Below are 20,113 nucleotides of genomic sequence, written 5' to 3'. Positions count from 1 at the left end.
GCTCTCTGCGTCAGCTCTCAGACCCTCTGTGTTACCCACACTGGCCTCTTCAGCCTCTGTGTAGCTCCTAGTTGCCTCTGCGTCAACCTCACCAAGCTCTGCACTATCTCTGCCTCTTTGCTATGTTTTCCCGGTCTCGTGTCGAACTGCCCCTCGCTGCAATAGATCACTAGCTCGATTCTCTCAGCAAAACCCCGCTCCAAAAAATCGAACTGACTGATCAAATTGTTGTATCTCCAACTGACCCTCAAGCCTCCTCTTATACTTTTCCTGTTGACGATTCAACAACCAAGATTAAGCCCCTAATCAACGGCTAAGATTAAATTTGGCTTGATCCTCGTTATTTATAACCTTCTCACCCATATTATAATAATACACATTAATATTTTAATTTTTCTAAGTTTAGACTTAGGGTCCCATTAAAAATATTAATTATTTTAATATCTCTCCATCCGGGTGGAATTTCCCCAAACGATTTCTGGGTCTTGGAGATCTCATGTGCCTTAGACTCTTCACCAATTTTCATTATTAGAGCACATCTGATGCTACCAAAAATCAACACTCCCTCTTAGCAAGGAATGTACTCTAGTAATGCTTCACCATAGAAACATCACACTGATCCTCCACATCGGTACCTGTGTTGATGCTTGGCCTGCTGCCTCACATCTTCTGCACTGCTGCTTCCTATACTACTACCCATGACACTGCCATTGCCACTGCTACATCTATACTGCAGCTCCCTCTCAACATACTGCATCATGCTGCCCATAGCACTACCACTGCTAACTGGTGCACTGAAACTCAATTACCAAGAAGTAAGTAACTAACTTCTCCCAACCACTGACATCCCCGTCAGCCTGGAAGCCTCATGATGTTGAAGTTGCCTCTATTGCTAACCTATGCTCCTTCTGCTACCACTGTGTTGTTGCAACCTCTTTTGTGCCTCTCGCACTGCTGCAACCTCTACTACGCTGCTACAGAACTCTGCACTCTAGCCCTGCCTTGCTACTCCACCGCACTTTGCTCCACCCGACACTTGTCATCATACTACTGTCGTTAAGGGCTCCTGTAGCCAGATGTGATCTAAGAGTTTGGGCACCTCAAGGATCCTGCCCATAGTATGTATTCCTCCTGACTACAACTCGATGTCTCCCCACCTCTTCTGTAGAGGTGCATGAGCACTCATGGCACAGTGATCATTAGTCTCGACTTCTTTCTCCACTTTAGCTGGAGCTAATTTTTTTAAAACCGGAACCGGTGACCGGACCGGTCCACCTAATGAACCGGTTTACCGACCGGAACCGGTCTAACCGGGACTGGTTTGGTCTAAACGAACCGGTTTTAAAAAAATACATTAAATAATTAACTTTTAATGAAACAAAACTATTTTTAAGATGTAAAACCATGATTCCAAGCCAATAGAGACAAAATATGCAAAGTTTGCTCATGTATATACCATGTAAAGGTGAATATATCAAAATGGCACCGAGTACAATACATATCATCTACAAAATAGAAAAATACATAATAAATGAGGCTCTAAATGGCCTATAAAGTCCAAAAAAAATGTGGCAAGCTATGAGGCCATTGACCTACTACAAGTCTACAGTGTACACATGATCAATCATCAAGTTCATCACCACTACTAGACACAGGATCATCATCAGGAGCTACATAGACATCATCTGGTTCAGAGTTTGAGGATGCCTCAGCCTGATCTGCAACCTCAGTATCAATGCCACCAATGACAATAGAAGTGGACCTAATGGAAGCACGAGTTTGTCGACTTGCATGACTAGTGCCTTCCATTGGTTCTTTGCCTTTCCTTGATGCCGCTATTGATCCTAGTTCTGATGCCACCACATAATCTGCATCATCGCCCGCTAAAGCCATGTCGATATCAAAATCAGCCTCAAACACAGGTTCTTCAGTCTCCTCCACCCATTCTGATGTTGGATCAATATTGTCCAACACAATGGCATCTAGATCAGGAGTTTTGCTCATCATTTGGAGCTCTGATTGCATTTATTATTTAGCCCCAAACCATGAAATCTTGAAAACCATTAAGTCTGCTGAATTTTGAGTGAAATCTAAAATTCTAGTTTCTCCATATGAAATCCAATGAGGTCGAAACCACTCTCAAACATCCTGAGTCATTTCATGGTAATGTTAAAAATTTAAGTAAAAGGATGAAAATGAAAATTAAAGGAAATGTCACTTTTACTTTAAGAATTTAACATTACCATTAATTGCTAACATTGTTAGGGTTGAAACACCCTTAGTTCCCCCCCAAAACTCCTAAAACACAGTGAAAAATATGATTTTTAAACTTTACGGTGGGCGTGCCTAAAACCGGCTGGTTTAGGACAGAACCGGCCGGTTTGATACAAACCGGCCGGTTCCGTCCTAAACCGGCCGGTTTTCACCGGTTAGGGCCAAAAAAAGGTGAAATGCCAAGTCAAACCGGGTTTTTTGGCCGGTTCGGACCGGCAGCCTTGCTAACCAGCTCCTCACAATGGAAGCACTTCACCTTGGAGATGTCCTTCTTCTTCCTCTTCCCTTGTTGTCCCGCAGATGCTAGAGCCGCATCCTCCTCCTCTTTCTTGATTCGACCTCCCTTGCCACTACTCCCCACCTTGGTCATTCGTCTGATCTCTTCTTGGCGAAGAGCTGCCCACATCTCCTCCCATCCTGGAAGAGTGGCCCTGCCCAAAATACTTTGGACAAATGTCTCCCACTCCTCAGAGACTGCATTCAGGGCAGTCCTCACCATGAACTTTGGATCCAGTGTAGACCCCACGGAAGTAAGTTGGTCACGAATCTCCTACAATCTGAGGAGGAACGGATCTATCTACTCTCCCTTCTGCATCTGATACGACTGCAGCTAATTCTCCAATAACATCTTCCACTGCACGGAAGTGCCCTGATACAAGGTCGTCAAAGTATCCCACATCTCCTTTGTTGTGTTCTTTTCAGCAATATGTGGTATGACATGATCTTTGACCCCATCTAGGATCATGCACTTCGCCCTCGCCATTGCATCCTCATACTTCTCATTCTCAGCTGGGTCGACCGAGATAGCCACGGTTCTTAAGGCAAAGTCCTTGATGCGATGTTGATCCAGGACTGCCAGGATTCTGGCCTTCTAGATGACAAAGTTGGAAGCATTGTCCAACCTATCCTAATCCCTTAGTTTGTTCACTGCCATTTCAACTCCTCTTCTAGACTCCCTCTGAGATTCGACTTCCCTCTTGGAAATCTCCCTCTAAGTCCTGATTTCCCTCCTGGAAATCCTCTGGCCAGTTGTCGAACCGCTCCTCTCCAATCCTCCTTGCAACTGCAACTCAGATCTGGATTTCTTGGCTAGAAATTCATCAAGGTAGCGACTCCCTCTACCTTGGTTCCGTCTCCTTAGGTATTGTTCTGTTCTGACAGAACCAGCACCCCACCGACTTCTCAATCATAATCTACCCACAGCTTCAAAAGCCCCGACAACAGAAGAAACTGATCCTTTCAGGCTCTGTGCACTCCCGGCAACGACAGAATCTGCTCCTCCTAGCCACAGTGTTGATCCTTCCTAGCTGAGAAAGATGACCGGCAATACGTAGGTTTGATCTGCCCCTCCCTGCCTCTGCGCTGACCCTCCTCCTAGCTCGAAATGATGACGCAAGACCTTTGCATCACTTTTTCTTTGTTGCTTCTGCTATGGAACAACGTTGTCTCTTGGGACAGCTGCTACTGCTGCAAATTCTTCAGATTACTGTTGGTGCCTTCATTTCTCCTATGATCTGTAATGCTCTGATACTATGTTGAAATTTCTAAGTCTGATGCGTTAGAAATCCCTACTGCATTATCTGGTTTAATTTCTCCTACTTGTTTATTCCATTAACAAGTTATTTATAAATATAAATACTGAAATAAACACAAATGCAGTCTTAACTCATATACAGATCAGCAACTGAAATAACTGAGACAAACACACAAAGGACATCGTTATTTTTGGACAATCGTCCCCGGAAAAACCCAATGCGAGAAAACCAGTGCAGCAGATATGAGGGTTTTATTATTATGCAATTTCTGAATACAACTAGGGTGTCAGAAATGGCTCACCTAACAGAGAATTCCCTCAGTAGTACCTCTCCTCGGAGATAGATATTCTCGTTGATCAGTCACCAGATGAACGATCCCACAGCAACTACGGCAGCTCCTTAGCTAGACAGCGAAAGCTGCTCCAAGCTTCTCTACTGCTCTACGTCACTTTGCAAGGACTGCGTCACCCTTCCCAACTCACTAGCACTCAGATTGCCCCACGAAAAATCTCCCGGCGCTGCGTCTTGGCCCTACGTCACCTCTACTAGCCTTTGTACAGCTACTGAAGCCTCTGTGTCAGCCCCTTGGCTATTTGCGTCAGCTCTCAGAGCCTCTGCGTTACCCACACTGGCCTCTTCAGCCTCTGCGTAGCTCCCAGCTGCCTTTGTGTCAGCCTCTCCAGGCTTTATGTTGTCTCTCTGGCACTATCTCTACCTCTCTGTTATGTATTCTCAGCCTCATGCCAAACTACCCCTCGCTGCAACAAATCACTAGCTCGATTCTCTCAGCAAAACCCCGTTCCAGAAAATCGAACTGACTAATCAATTTGGTGTATCTCCAACTGACCCTCAAGCCTCCTCTTATACTTTTCTTGTTGACGATTCAACAGTCGAGATTAAGCCCCTAATCAACAGTCAAGATTAGATCTGGCTTGATCCTCGTTATTTAGAACTTTCTCGCCCATATTATATTAATACACATTAATATTTTAATTTTCCTAAGTTTAGACTTAGGGTCTCATTAAAGATATTAATTATTTTAATATCTCTCCATCCGGGTGGAATTTCTCTTAAACAATTTCTGGGTCTTGGATATCTCATGTGCCTTAGACTCTTCACCAATTTTCATGGCTAGAGCACATCCGATGCTATCGAAAATCAACAGACAGGTTGGTCGACTTGGTTGGAACCCTAGTCTAGTTGTTAGTCTTGGAAGTCTCCTTTGAAGTTGATAAGAAGTTCTGATGGGTTGTTGGAACCCTGGTCTAGTTGTTAGTCTTGGAAATCTCCTTTGAAGTCGATAAGAAGTTCTGATGGGTTTCCCCTTGGTGGGTTTTGCCCTGGCATTGAGCCTATATTTTGTGTTCATTGTGTTCGGTATTTATTTGATGATAAGAACATAAACATAATCAAGTTAAGAACCTAAATCACAAGTAAATATCATGTAAGAAAACATTTAAGATAATTAAGTTGCCCTATCAATTTTCCAACATATCTAGGCTTCCTATTTGTGCCCCTCTTGGACAGTGAAAGGAAGGCCCCAAGTTGGTTACACTAGACTAGAAGGAGAAGAAGACCACCAAGGTGAAATAAGGCAATAAGTATCACTTCCAAGCATCATGATCCATTATTTGACTTCAACCCATGATCCTTACTTAGATGCCTAAAGCATTAAATGTAAGCACTTTGTATGAAACAATGGCTAATGTATCCCATGATTGATGACCCACCTTCATTGAATGGGTATCCTGATTGTGAAAATTCGGAAACCCCGAATCCTACTACAACAATTGATTAAGTTTCTTCTATTTGTTAAATAAACTTGAACAAGTTATTTATTGCATCCTTCATTAAATATTGAAACTAATATACTGCAATGTTCACAAATACATTACTGCAGAAGAAAATTAATGCTGGAAGAATAGATGCACACACACACAAATAACACTTGTTATTTTTGGACCAATGTCCCCGGAAAAACCCAACGCGAGAAAACCGGTGCAGCAACTGAGGGTTTTATTATCATGTAGTAGTAAATCTGAGTACAAATCTATGGATGCTCAAATCTAGTAATCCATACAAAGAAATGACTGACAAAAGATCTAGTGAGAAAAATCTCATTTCCACCGATGATCCGACACTGAACTTGACTCAAGATGAGCTTCTCTCTACTACCATTGCACAGTCACTTCATCAGCCTACGTAGTTTTGCATCACACAACTTGGACCAGCGTCTCTCTTGCTAACTGATCAACTGTTGTCTGGGAAATGGACTCTCCTAGCCTCCAGGCTCCCACTCTGGCTTCTGGCACTGAATCACTGCTTCTCCCCAGCAAAATACGGCTTCCCCTCTGAAGCACTACGTTGCCTCTCTGTGGAATTCTCTATCTCTCTGTCATGTACTCACTGGACTGGAAAATCTTCCTCCCAACCTTACTATCCCTACCCCTCTCACTGCTTCGATCTTACTAAATCACTTCCAGCAACACACAGCTGCTACTCTGAAAATCGGTTTCCCAGCAAAATCGAATTCCTTGGTGTCTCCAGTGTGTTCTCCAACCCCCATCGAATTTTTTCTTATGATCTCTCGTTGATACATCAACGGCCAAAATTAAAACATAATCGATGGCTAAGATTAACTAAAATTTGATCCATGTCTTCTTCTAGAAGATTCTCACCATGACTTAATTATTACCCTTTAATTAATCAGCTTTCCTAAGTTTAGACTTAGGCACCATTAAAAAAATATTAATTATTTTAATTAAGTGGTTCTAGGTCGAATTTCCAGAAACGATTTATGGGTTTTGGAGAATACATGTGTTCTAGCCTCTCCACCAAATTTTGTGGCTAAAACACATTCGATGCTACAAAAACTAACATTGATGAGCTGACTATTAGTGAAAGGCCTCTAAGAGGCTGCTATTTGAGGGGCACATGAAGCTGTTGGCAGGAAATTTGCATTATGGGAGAAAAATTTTCTCCTATGGTTACCCTTGTACATACATGGGTAATAGGCACCTTAGAACTATATGACAATTTGGGGATCCCAACCTGCACATCAAAGCATTGATCTCATACTCACAATCCAACCCATTGTCAAGGAGGTTCCACATCATTCTTCTAAAGACTATTGCTGTTTGGTAGACTTTCGAAAATCTTTTGACTATGTTCCCCAAAGAGACCTATTCTAAAGGATCAAAGACATCTGTATCTCCAAGACCCTACTGACTGTTGTCATGCACCTGTACAAACCAGTCATTGCTCATCTCCATATTCCCTACAGCTCACAAACTGTTCAAATTTTTATCAAGATTATCATTGGGGTCAAACACTTTGTTAGTGTAGGAATTTACAGGGTAAGTTCCTCAGAAAGAACACCAAAAGGACATCGCTCACAACAAGATCACAGATCAATACACCAGTATTTTTGACGTGGTTAAAACCCTCAAAGAGGGAAACAGTCCACGGCCTGCGCCAACGTGGCTACTACAGGCAATTTATTAATCAAAGAATGAAAATTTACATAAGCTTCTCTCATGCACGGATTACCCGAACAATGACCCTCCATGCGCTTTAAATAGAACTCATGGACCAATCGGGTGTCAAGCCACGGATCAAGTGTCGGTAATACCGAGGAGAGAGTGAACCGTCGGATCACTACATATCGTGACCGTCGGATTGTAAGTTACAAAATGTACAACGGTAAAGAAACACACTTTACCTAACTCTATACTAGACCAAGTTGAACTTAACTACTTCCTATGTGTCGGAATATCCTAACATCCCCCCTTAAGAACAACTTGGGATAGGATTGAAGGATTTACAAATATGACACAATAGGAGAAGGAAGGAGGCACTAGAGCCTATCCCCCCTTAGTGACAACTTCCTGAACTCCAAGCATATATCGAAGTTTAGTGAACTTCGCCTCTGTGAGAGCCTTTGTGAAGATGTCTGCAACCTGATCATCTGTTGAACAATATTGCACTTCAAGAACATGGTCATGAATGAGCTTTCTGATGAAGTGCATGTGTAGTTCAATGTGTTTGCTGCGCTGATGCTGGACTGGATCTTTGCATAGCTGAATGGCACTTTGATTATCACACCAAAGTGTGGTTGGATGCTGCTGCTCAAAGCCAAACTCTGATAGGATCTGACGAAGCCACAAGGCTTCCTTACTAGCTTCCACGGCACCACGATACTCTGCTTCTGCTGACGAAAGAGAAATGGCAGCCTGTTTCTTACAAGCCCATGTAATAGGTCCTGAACCAAGAGTGAAGACATAACCGGCAGTAGACTTCCGATCATCAGGGTCACCAGCCCAATCAGAATCAGTGAAACCAACTAATAGAGGAGCTGCTTTGGCACTGTAATGAATCCCAAACTGTACTGTACCTCGAACATAACGAAGTATTCTTTTAGCTGCTTTCCAATGACTTTCACGGGGGTTTTGCATAAAACGAGCAACAAGGCCAACAACAAAGGAAAGGTCAGGACGAGTATGGGTTAAATACAAGAGTTTTCCTACAAGTTGACGGTATAAGGTAGCATCAACTTCAGGAGAAGTACAAGAGACTGAAAGTTTGACTCCAGACTGAAAGGGAGAAGGGGCTGGCTTACAGTCTTCCATGTGAAAATGACGAAGAATATCACAAGCATACTTGGACTGGGAAAGGGAAATACCCTCCTTGGATTGCAAGACTTGAAGACCGAGAAAATAGTGTAAGTGTCCTAAGTCTGTCATTTCAAATTTCTTTTTAAGGCTGGACTTCACATGGTTTATAAGGTTGGGATCACTACCAGTAAGAATAAGATCATCAACATAAAGAACAAGGATGATAAGAGAGTTGCCCACTTTCTTGGTGTAGACAGTATTGTCAGAATAACACCTAGAAAAGCCAGATTCTAAAAGAAAGCTATCCATTTTGGCATACCAAGCCCGAGGAGCTTGCTTGAGACCATAAAGAGATTTCTTAAGTCGACAAACAAGGCTGGAGTCTGTTTGTATGAAGCCAATGGGTTGTTCCATATAGATTTCTTCATGCAAGTCCCCATGCAAGAAGGCAGATTTAACATCCATCTGATGGACTTCCCATTTTAAAGAGGCAGCAAGGGAAAGAACAAGGCGGATAGAGTTCATTTTGGCAACAGGGGAGAAGGTTTCAGTGTAGTCAATGCCTTCAACCTGTGAAAAGCCCTTAGCAACAAGACGAGCTTTATGTTTATCAACTTTCCCATCTGGTCCATACTTGGTTCTGTAAACCCATTTACATCTAACAAGTTTGCGTCCCTTTGGTAGAGGAACAAGATCCCATGTATCATTTGTCAACAATGAATGATATTCTTCATTCATAGCTGCTTCCCAATGTGGATGGCCTGAAGCTTCTGCAAAAGTGTCAGGATCATGATTTACTGGAGCTTGAGCCAGTAAAGAAGAGGCTCTTTCAAACTGAGAACGTGTACGTCGCTGATCTGTAGGATCACCGGCAAGATCACCTGCTGCATCCCGAGTAGCACGGACCCATCTTGGAAGTTGAGGATCCTGAGAAGGTGGGGGAGGATTATCATCCTCACTTTCATCATCTGAAGAAGAAATGTTTTCAAAAGTAGAAGAGATAGGAAGAGGTGGCACATCCGCCGGACTAGGCTCGCAGGCCGATTTATTTTCATCAAATTTTACATCTCTTCTAATGATAACATTTTTGGACTTAAATGGAATAAGTCTATAACCTTTTACATCTTCAGAATATCCAACAAAAGTACATTTCTCACTCTTAGGTTCTAAAGCTTTATGCTTTTCATCTGGAATATGGGCCCATGCTTCACTTCCAAAAACACGAAAGTGACTTACATCTGGTTTAATGGAACTCCAAGCTTCTTCTGGAGTGATATTCTTTAGAACCTTAGTAGGAGTGCGATTGATTATATAATTTGCACAATTAATTGCTTCGGCCCAAAAACTAAGACTGAGTCCTTTAGATTGCAGCATACAATTAGCCATTTCCTTTAAGGTGCGATTTTTCCTTTCAGCTACACCATTTTGTTGTGGAGTGTATGGAACAGTATGTTGCATTTGAATTCCATTTTCGGTGCAAAAGTTGATGAATGTGTTTTTAACATATTCTCCACCATTATCAGTTCTTAGCTTAAGAATTTGATGTCCAGATTGTTTTTCAACAAAGGCTTTGAAGGCCAAAAATGTGTTAAATACTTCGCTCTTGAGTTTTAAGAAGTATACCCAAGTGCGTCTGGAGAAATCATCAATGAAAGTTAAGAAATACTTGCAGCCAGAGAATGAAGCAACAGGAAGTGGACCACATAAATCACTGTGCACAAGCTGTAAAGGGGCTGAGGCGTGCCAAGAGGCACGTTTTTCAAAACTGTCCCGATGATGTTTTCCGAGTACACATCCGGAACAAACACCATCTCTGCAAGATACCATAGGAAGACCTGTCACCATATTTTCTTTACATAGATGCTGAAGGGAGCGATAGTTTAAGTGACCAAATCGCTCATGCCAAAGTTTGCTCACTTCATCATTATGAGCAACAAATACTGAGGGAAGATTTGATGACCCAAAGTTGTGAAACTTATACAACCTTGTGGAATCATCAGCAATACCAGTAGCTAGAATCTGTTTAGGATCTCTTAGATCCTTGATTACAACATCATGAGGTGAAAATTCAACAATTTTACCTTCACCTGAATGAGTTATCTGATATACAGATAGAAGGTTGCAGGATAAGGTTGGAACACATAATACATCATTAAACTGACCATTGTCTAGATGAACAGTTCCAGTCCCTACAACATTAAGAGATCTATCATCACCAACATATATATTTTTGGTGTTACAATCATTTAAAGAAGAAAACATGGCTTGGTTTTTGGCCATGTGATAAGAGGCTCCAGAATCAATGAGCCACTCATGAGAATGAGAAGAAGAAGATACATTTAATGCATAACCAGACTGAGATGATTGACAACGACATGCAGAAAGTGCCATTCCTGAAGATGAAGTTGAAGTTGAAGTTGAAGAACTCCACATGGATGTTATGTTTCTTCATTGCGGCTTCCAAGGCTTCCATCTTCTTAAAGCATTTAGATTCTAAGTGGCCATCTCGATTACAAAAGTTACAATGTCTATCAGTCTTCTTCCATTTGTTTTTATTGGTCTTATCATTTTGCTGAAATGATCTTTCATTTTGACGTTGAGTTTGTTTAGGACCCTTGTTTGGTTTAGGACCATTCTTCTTAGGATATGACTTCTTAGGATTCTTTGAATTTGGTTGCTGCTGGGCGGCTAACGCTTTCTTGGAAGAGTTTCCAAGATTAAGAAGACCAAGGTGTAAGAGTTTTTCTTGTTCTCTTATTAAAGAATCACAAAAAGAGTCAAAGGAAGGGGCCTTGTAGTCTTTTCCTTGACAAATGAAAGCTTCCCTTGTAGAATGGAAGGTGGAAACAAATACAGAGTAGGCTGGTCCCAACTTAGTAAGGATGGAATAAATAAGGTTACTATCTTCTTTCTTAACCTTAACACCTTCCAAGAGATATCTAAGGGTCTTGAATTTGGACAAGAAATCTTCAATGCAAGAAAAATTATTAGGATCCAATGTAAGCAACTCATTTTCAAGTTGATGGGCTCTAATTTCATTTTTAATCCCAAAAACTTTAGTGAGTTGTTCCAATGCTTCATGAGGAGTCTCAAGTTCTGCAATATGGAATCTAAGATCAGGAGAAATAGACATCCCTATCAAACCACGTGCTTGATCTTGTCTATTTTCCCATTTTGCAGCCTTGTCTTCATCTTTTGGTTTCTTCTCTTGGTCTGTGGCTATTCTGTAGAGACCTTTACTTCTAAGTAAATCTTCCATGTAGGCTATCCATTGGAAGTAGTTAGTGCTGTCAAGAATGACTTGGCATGGACTTTCCATTTTTTAAAAAAAACTGAAGCTGAAGATGCTGAAAGTAAGTGTTCCAATGATAGATCTCGAAAAATTAGGCGGTTTTAAAAAAAACGGCTCTGAAAAAGGCTTCCGGATGAAGAAGTTATGGCTTTTTGAAAAAAAATTGTTGAAGTTGCCGGCAAAGTGCGCGAATGTGCGGAAATGAAAAAATCCGCCCCCACAAAATGGAGACTTGAACCCAAGACCTCTACTCTCTTAAAATAGCTTTGAACCAATTGATCTATACGAAAAATTTGAGAGAGAGAGAGGGGGGCCTTGGTTTGCGTGCTTGCCTTGAGAAAGCTTTTTTTCCCTACAAAACACAAAACACAAAACCCAACACGGACATGCAAAGAAAACGAACCTTATGGCTCGAAGTTAGCTTTAGCCAAAAAACTAGATATTTTAAAAAATGAACCTTGCGGCTCAAAGTTAGCTTTAGCCGAAAAACTAAATATTTTTCTCAATGTTTCTGATTTTCCGAGATCACACTAAGGTGCAGGGAAAAGAGCATACGCATGAGAAAAATCCTTCCTTTCTGTTTCTGATTTGCCCAGATCGCACAGAGTCGCAGGGCAAAGAGCATACGCAGAAATGAAAGGTATAGATCCGGTTAAAAAAAACTAAATAAACCGAAACCAAAATAAGCAGAGAGAAAATAACAGTAAACTGCAAATAAAGACTGTATACCTCCAGATCTTAAAAATGACGCAGATAGGGCTACCGGAAACCTTTTCGTGTGAAACGAAAGGGGTTCCTCACTGGAACAGATGCTCCGAACACAACAGAGCAGTCCTCTCGGCCCGAAAGCAGTCAGAAACAGCAGATCTAGGAAACGGCAGCCGCATGCAGTTCTACCGGCTTCAGATTTGGATCACCAACAGACGCGGCCCTCAAATAGCTCTGATACCATGTAGGAATTTACAGGGTAAGTTCCTCAGAAAGAACACCAAAAGGACACCGCTCACAACCAGATCACAGATCAATACACCAGTATTTTTGACATGGTTAAAGCCCTCAAAGAGGGAAACAGTCCACGGCCTGCGCCAACGTGGCTACTACAGGCAATTTATTAATCAAAGAATGAAAATTTACATAAGCTTCTCTCATGCACGGATTACCCGAACAATGACCCTCCATGCGCTTTAAATAGAACTCATGGACCAATCGGGTGTCAAGCCACGGATCAAGTGTCGGTAATACCAAGGAGAGAGTGAACCGTCGGATCACTACATATCGTGACCGTCGGATTGTAAGTTACAAAATGTACAACGGTAAAGAAACACACTTTACCTAACTCTATACCTAACTCTATACTAGACCAAGTTGAACTTAACTATTTCCTATGTGTCGGAATATCCTAACAGTTAGCTGGAATGGTTGTTTTTACTATTAATCTCAAGGGAGTGAATATATCTGAATTGTAGGGTGGTCACTTTAAGAATGGTGGACTGCTATAGTTTCTTCTAGCAGTGCCCATTAATTTCATACAAAGGTTATCTTTTGATGAATTTGATTTCCCACCATTTCCTCTAAATCAATAAAAGTATACATTGTCAATATTGAGTTTCTTCTATAATTTAAAAGTAAAATAAAACGAGAGGAGACATCTGCTAGACCTGCCTCATTGATTTGTACAACTTGTATTTTTTTTATGTACAGTAATCTCATACAAGATCATTTTCAGAAAATGGAAATAAAATGTAGTTTATTAGTACTCTGGAGTTGTCTAAGAACCCTTACATAAGTATTTGAAAATTTAGGAAAAAGCGGAACCACCTTCCACGCACAGAATAATGAATCTAACTTGTGCTGAGACAGCCACCACCTCAGAGCTGAGCTCAGATGCAATTTCCACAACCGCTTTAACGTGAGGGTTCTTAGTAGGCTCAATAAGGTCTGATTCAGCCACATTGGCTACATATATAACAGGTTTCATTGTAAGCAAACAAAGATGTCGAATAGCTTCTTTTTCATAATCTGACAAATTTACTGATCTTGCTGGTTTTCCAGCCATCAATGCCTCATGAATCTGTCGTAATGCAGCCATCTCTGTTTCCTCCTTCAAATAAGACATCACAACACAGAAAACAGCATCGCCTTTAATATAATAATTATGAAAAATTGTAACTCTAAAACTATTATAATTTGTAGTAAATGGTTTAAAGACGAAAACCACTGGATGATCAATAAACAAAATGAATCGAAGCAACAATGCAACTGAAATCAATCGCACTACTCAGCTGCACTTGAAAATAATACCTCTATGGATGTTTCCTAATGTGAAAACGCAACAATCAGTGAAAAGGAACAGAAAATCACTATAGACCGAATTTGTCATTACCTTAACCTTTGCCTGTGAATCTTTTGGCTTTCTTTTCTTGAGCCTTTTCATTCTCTTCTCAATCTGCACTTTTACAGAACTCAAAATCAAATCAGCCCTTTAAACCCTAAAATCTAGTTTATCAAAATACATTTTTGCAACCATGGCAGAAAAGCAAGTCACTCAGTTAGAAAATGTTGAAGTTATTGGTAGCTTTGGAAGGTCTTCGACATATGCTTGGTATCTTGCATGTGGAAGACATTATTTGCCTCTTCTAGGTGCTTGTTTAGTGGAGTGAGTGACTTATGTCTTCCTTCCTGTGTTTAACTAGACTCTCCCCCCTCTCCCATTCTTTTGGGCTCCTTTCTGGAAGCTGATATGTCCTTCATTGAAACCAGGAACAAGGCTATGGCTCGGATTTTAGTGAGTCTAAACCCCAGCAGAGGCCTTGCAGAAAAGATAAACCTTCAATACAAAGATTATGTTTTCGAGCAGATACTGGATTATGAATCCTTGCCTTTTCGGTGCCATAGATGCCATGTATATGGTCATTTGGCCAAGGAATTTCCTTTGGGTAGGAGAAGAAGGCGTTTTCGGAGGACATCATCTCACTGGGAGAAGGACATCAGTCAATCTCATTTCAATCAGGAGAAGGAGGGGTTCGGGGATCAGAATGCTGAAGGATTGGAGACAGAGGTTCTTCAGGAAGGGCAGCCTCAGGAAGCACCTCAGCACAGTGACTTGAACAAGGACCTGGAGCCGGACCCAGTTAAAGCTAAAGAGGAGATCTCTGGGGAGCCGGCAGCTTCTCAAAAACCATCTGATAATGAAAAAGTAATGGATATGTGTTTAGACTCTCCCCCCTCTCCCATTCTTTTTTCAGAACCAAATGATGATAGACAGCCTTTAAATTCTCCTTTCTTTTCTTCCATTCATAAAAAAGGCTTAAGCGAAAATATTGTCGTATCACCGGTGGGAACTGGTATAGAATCTATATCGGCTGCCATGCCCTCCCTAGATCTGCATTGTGAAGATGACTTGCCTCATCCTGCCTCCTCTTTTCTCCAAACTCCATGTCCATACAATCTTAGATCCCATGATTGTAAGCCTGTTACTTCAGATTCAGTAGGTGGTATAGGTCAGCTCCCCTCTCAAGGCCAAATCAAAAATAAAAGAGGAAGGAAGTCTAATCTAGCCAAGGCTAAAATAAAAGCAAAATTTGATGTAGCTGATGGGAAACAACAGTCCATCACTGGGGTTCTTAGAGCGGTGCAGACCCCTGAAAATGTTATAAAATGATATTGACAACATGGAATTGCAGGGGTCTGGCCAGTAAACCTAAAAGACTGGCCCTTAGAGAGTTGATTCAAAATTCAAATTCAGAGATTCTTTTTCTGCAAGAGACATTAGGGAACGGAGCCGAAGTAGAACTGACTCTAAATGCCCTCCTTCCTGGCTGGAAATTCACAGCAGTAGACTCAGTGGGTCATTCAGGGGGTTTGGCAATAGGCTATAAGGAAGGGAGAGTAAAGGTGACAAATCAGTGGGGGATGAAACAAGTGATGGGTATGGAAATCCAATCCCCTGATTTCGCATTGCCTATTACTATTCTCAATGTATACGGGCCCTGTCAAGGAAGGGAGCTCTTTTGGAACGATTTGATGTCCAAATCTCTGTTGAAGACAAATCATTTGGTGTTGGGAGGAGACTTAAATTTTTCTGTTGGGAGAGCAGAGGCTTGGGGACCGTCGGCCAGGGAAGACCCTTTGACGGACTTTTTCTTAAACCTCCTAACGGACAGCAAATTCATAGATGTCAATCCGATAAAACTAAAGCCGACTTGGAGGAATCGGAGAGCAGGGGAGGCTAGAGTGGCGAAAAGACTGGACCGGTTTCTCATCTCTGAAGAATTAGCTTCAAAGGTTCCTATTTTCAGGCAATGGGTTGAAGAAAAGGGGTCTTCTGATCATTTCCCTGTTTTTTTAGACCTCTCCATCCCCCCTCCAAAGCCTCCTGCACCTTTTAAGTTCAACTCTTCATGGTTGCAAGAACCTTCTTTTATCAATCTTTTCAAAGAAACCTGGATACATCCGGATAATAACTCAAGAGAGGATAAAAGTTTCCTGTTTATGGAAAATCTCAAGAGACTGAAAAAAGCGACAATCCTCTGGGCAAAAGATAGGAAGGCAAAGCAGAACGAGGAGCAGCTCAGGATAAGTGAAGAACTGAAAAAACTGGAAAGCATAGAGGAGGATGGATATGCTACCCAGGCTTCAAAGGAAAGGATCCTCCACCTGGAGAAACTTCAGAACCAAATTCTATTGGCAAAGGAAGAGGAATGGAGGCTCAAGAGCAGAGCGATTTGGTTAAAAGCTGGAGATGAGAACACCAGCTTCTTCCACAACTACGCAAAAGGGAGGAAATCTGCAAACACCATATGGAGCCTTAAAAACGAAGAAGGGAGGGAGTTTCGGTCCTTCAATTCATTATCAGGCCTCGGACAGAGACATTTTCAGAGTTTATTTGCAGATCCGGGCGAGGCTACCATTGCTGAGGTAATAAAGACAGCTCAATGTTTCCCAAGATTTGTTGAGGAGGAAGAAGCAGAGGAGATGTTAAGTCCGGTATCTAAGGAGGAAGTAGAGTCAGTAATGAAATCTATGGCAAAGGAAAAAAGTCCTGGGCCGGACGGATGGACTATAGAACTTTTCCTTCATTTTTTTGATTTGATTGGTGCAGAAATAACCGAAGTAGTAGAAGAATCTAGAAAGAAAGGAGAAGTCTACAGTCCTTTCAATGCTACTTTCCTAGCCCTCATCCCGAAGAAGGAAGTTCCCGAGACTTTTGAGGATTTCAGGCCGATTTCCTTATGCAACTGCTTATACAAGATCATCGCTAAGGTGATAGCAAACAGAATCAAGCCTATTCTGGCGAGCCACATCTCAATGGAGCAGTTTGGGTTTTTAAATGGAAGACAAATTCATGAGGCCATCGGAGTAGCCCAAGAAGTCTTACACAGTGTCAGACAAAAGAACAAGAAGGGTGTAGTAATAAAAATTGATCTATCCAAAGCATACGACCGGATTAATTGGATTTATATTCGGCTGCTTCTAACTCACTTGGGTTTCAAACATGACTTTATCAGTTGGATCATGGGGTGCATCTCAAATGTCAGCTATGCAGTTCTAATTAACGGAGCAGCATCACCTTTCTTCAGAGGCCAGAGAGGTTTAAGGCAAGGATGTCCTTTGTCTCCGCTGCTTTTTCTCTTAGTGGCAGAAGGCTTAAGCAGGCTGATCCAAAAAGCTAGAAGGGAGGGGAAGGTAAGAGGTATAGAGGTAGCAACCAATCTATTCATCTCTCATCTTCTTTTTGTTGATGATATATTGATTTTCACAAACGGAGCTCCTAACGAACTTAAGGAATTAAAATCCATTCTAGATTTGTTTTTGAAAGCAACTGGAATGCAGATAAATCCTAGGAAATCTCAGATGTCAGTGGCAGGAATGGACAGACAGGAGAGGATTCATCTGCAAGCTCTGTTTCCTTTTCAATATAGCTCTATGGACTCCACCTTCAAATACTTGGGGTTTTGGCTAAAACCAGGCGCATATAAAAAAGAGGACTGGAACTGGCTGATTGCCAAGATAGAATCCAGAATCTCTCACTGGAGTTTCAAATGGCTTTCCAGAGCTGGAAGATTGACCCTTATTAAATCTGTGCTTCTGGCCATCCCAGTCTACTGGGCAGCATTAACCTGGGTACCTAAAGGAGTTTTGGAGAAAATCAGAAGAATATGCTGTAGATTCTTGTGGGATGGCTCAAAAGAGAACTCGGTGCTTCCTTGGGTGGCCTGGGACAAACTGGCAAGGCCAAAGGAATGGGGAGGATGGGGGATAAAAAGGCTTCCTGATTTTAGTCTCTCTCTGGCAGCAAAATCAGGGTGGCGATTAATTTCGATGGAAAATTTATGGACTAAAGTGGTGAAAAGGAAATATATAGAACCAGCCCCCTTGGAAGATTGGATAAGGAGCTCCGTAAAGAATAAGAAGAATGTCTCAGTTATTTGGAAAGCAACGGTGGAGGCGTTCAAGGTGATTGAACAAGGACTGGCGTGGAAGATAGGGAATGGAAGGAACCTGAAGATAGGATTGGACCCCTGGGTAGGTTGCAACGAAAAATTTGCACTATCCCCAGGGCTTATCAGACATCTAGAAAATAAGGGCATCTCTACTCTAAACCAGGTGGAGAAGGAAGGCCAATCTACTATGTGGGGACAGGCTTGGAAAGATGGGGAAGACCTAGGAATGAACATTAGATGGAGGAACGAATGGAACTCTTACATCCAAGAACTCAATCGATCCAATGTCAGATTAAAAGATGGTCCGGATACGCTGATATGGGCTCATGGAGAAACTGGAGAATACACTCCTAAGTGTGGATATAAATTTATTATGTCAAGGAAAGGATGGGGTGACCCAGAATGGTGGTCGAAGCACATCTGGAAGCTAAAGTGTCCAGCCAAGGCTAGACTTTTCTTCTGGTGTCTGTTAAAACGGAAAATTCCAACCTGGGATATTCTTCAGTCAAGGTACATGTACGGTCCAGGGAGATGTCCTGTGTGCAAGTCTGATGAGGAAACAATTAACCATCTTTTTATCCACTGCTCTGAATCAAAAAAGATATGGGGGGAGGTAAGGAAATTGCTAAACATTCAGGCAGAATGGGGGAATGGATCCTTGGAAGATGTTTGGGGAAATTGGTGGAAAAAATACCCTGATGGGAACATGAGAAATCTTCCCCTCATTTTCTGCTGGGGGGTCTGGATAGCTAGGAACAGGAGCCTCTTTCAAGAGAAGGAAACTCCGGTAAATGTCACTGCTATTCATTGTGCCTCCATCTACTCGTCCATCCCTGTTCCAGATCCTAAAAATCAACAAGCCCATCACAAGCCTGTAATCATTAAAGAAGGCATCCCCTGGGCTTTTTTTGACGGAGCATCTCAAAACAACAGGGCAGGAGCAGGAATGGTCATTCACATAAATGCAAATCATTCTTTAAAAGCCTCCGTAGGTCTAGGGACAGGATCCAATAATTTCGCTGAGCTGTCAGCACTGAGACTTCTCCTCTGTTGGCTTCTACAAAGAAACATCTTCTCAATTCAGATCTTTGGAGACTCCCTAAACGTTATAAATTGGGTCAATGGGAAAAGTTCTTGCAAAAATCAAATTTTGAAGCTTTTGTTGGAAGAATTGCAGGAATTAAAATCATCCTTTAACAGCCTCTCCATATGTCATATTTTCAGGGACAGTAACGCCTCAGCGGACCTGCTTTCTAAGGAAGGTTTGCAGCAGACTATGGGAACCTGGAAAGTTGTAGAAGACCGGCAGGGACAGATCCATCCATCCGATCAGCCTCCTTTCGCACTTCAGCAATGACTGTGTTTTATGTTTTTACTCTTTTTCGTTTTTTTCTGCCACAGTTTTTCATTCGGACTCTATATCGGCATCAAAGCTTTTCTCAAATAGAAACTGTTATCTCTTTCTCGTTTCTTCATGGACACTATGAACATACAGTTTTTGTAATGGGGTTTTTCCTCTTTCGAGGAGACCCTAAACGCTTTTTTCTTGGTTTTTAATTGGATGCTCTCTTAATGAGAGGATGCTCTTACAGTCAAAAATCTGAACAATATATCAGCTAACCTTGTGTCACCCTTCAGAAAATCCAAAACGAAGGTTCGTCTGCTTAGGTCCAACAAAAAAGATATGGGTTCACTAGAAATTAAGAATGTGTTCAGTTATGATGAGGTGCCACGTCTGCTAATGTCTAAATCTACCTGTCCGGTATTGGCTATACAAAGCGAGACTTTATTCCACTTTTGCCTTTGCCAAAATGCAATTGTCAGAGAGGCGAATAACAGGGAAAGCATTCCTTCTTTTATTTTGTTAATGTTGGTCTTCTATGATTTGCTAGTTACAGGAGAGGAAATCGGAGGAAGTTGAACAGAAAAACAAATCTCAATGAATACAGCAGCTGC

The 20,113-nt window shown here is 41.7% G+C and overlaps 1 protein-coding gene across 1 annotated transcript in view; it reads right to left on the bottom strand.

The window, feature by feature from the left end:
• The window catches only part of LOC149227297 (uncharacterized), a 230,957-nt gene that overhangs the window by 158,727 nt on the left and 52,117 nt on the right, over positions 1-20,113 (bottom strand). The window contains exons 4-5 of the mRNA XM_089380459.1: positions 14,098-14,160; positions 13,561-13,815 (exon numbers count right to left, since the gene is read on the bottom strand). Coding sequence (XP_089236585.1) covers positions 13,561-13,815; positions 14,098-14,160 — 318 coding nt within the window. The remainder of the gene's footprint in view (positions 1-13,560; positions 13,816-14,097; positions 14,161-20,113) is intronic.

This window comes from Pinus tabuliformis, chromosome J, assembly GCF_031772625.1.
Source record: "Pinus tabuliformis cultivar Carrire ecotype Pingquan chromosome J, CPIR1, whole genome shotgun sequence".
Lineage (NCBI taxonomy): Eukaryota > Viridiplantae > Streptophyta > Pinopsida > Pinales > Pinaceae > Pinus > Pinus tabuliformis.
This window is presented reverse-complemented; position numbering and strand designations above follow the sequence as displayed.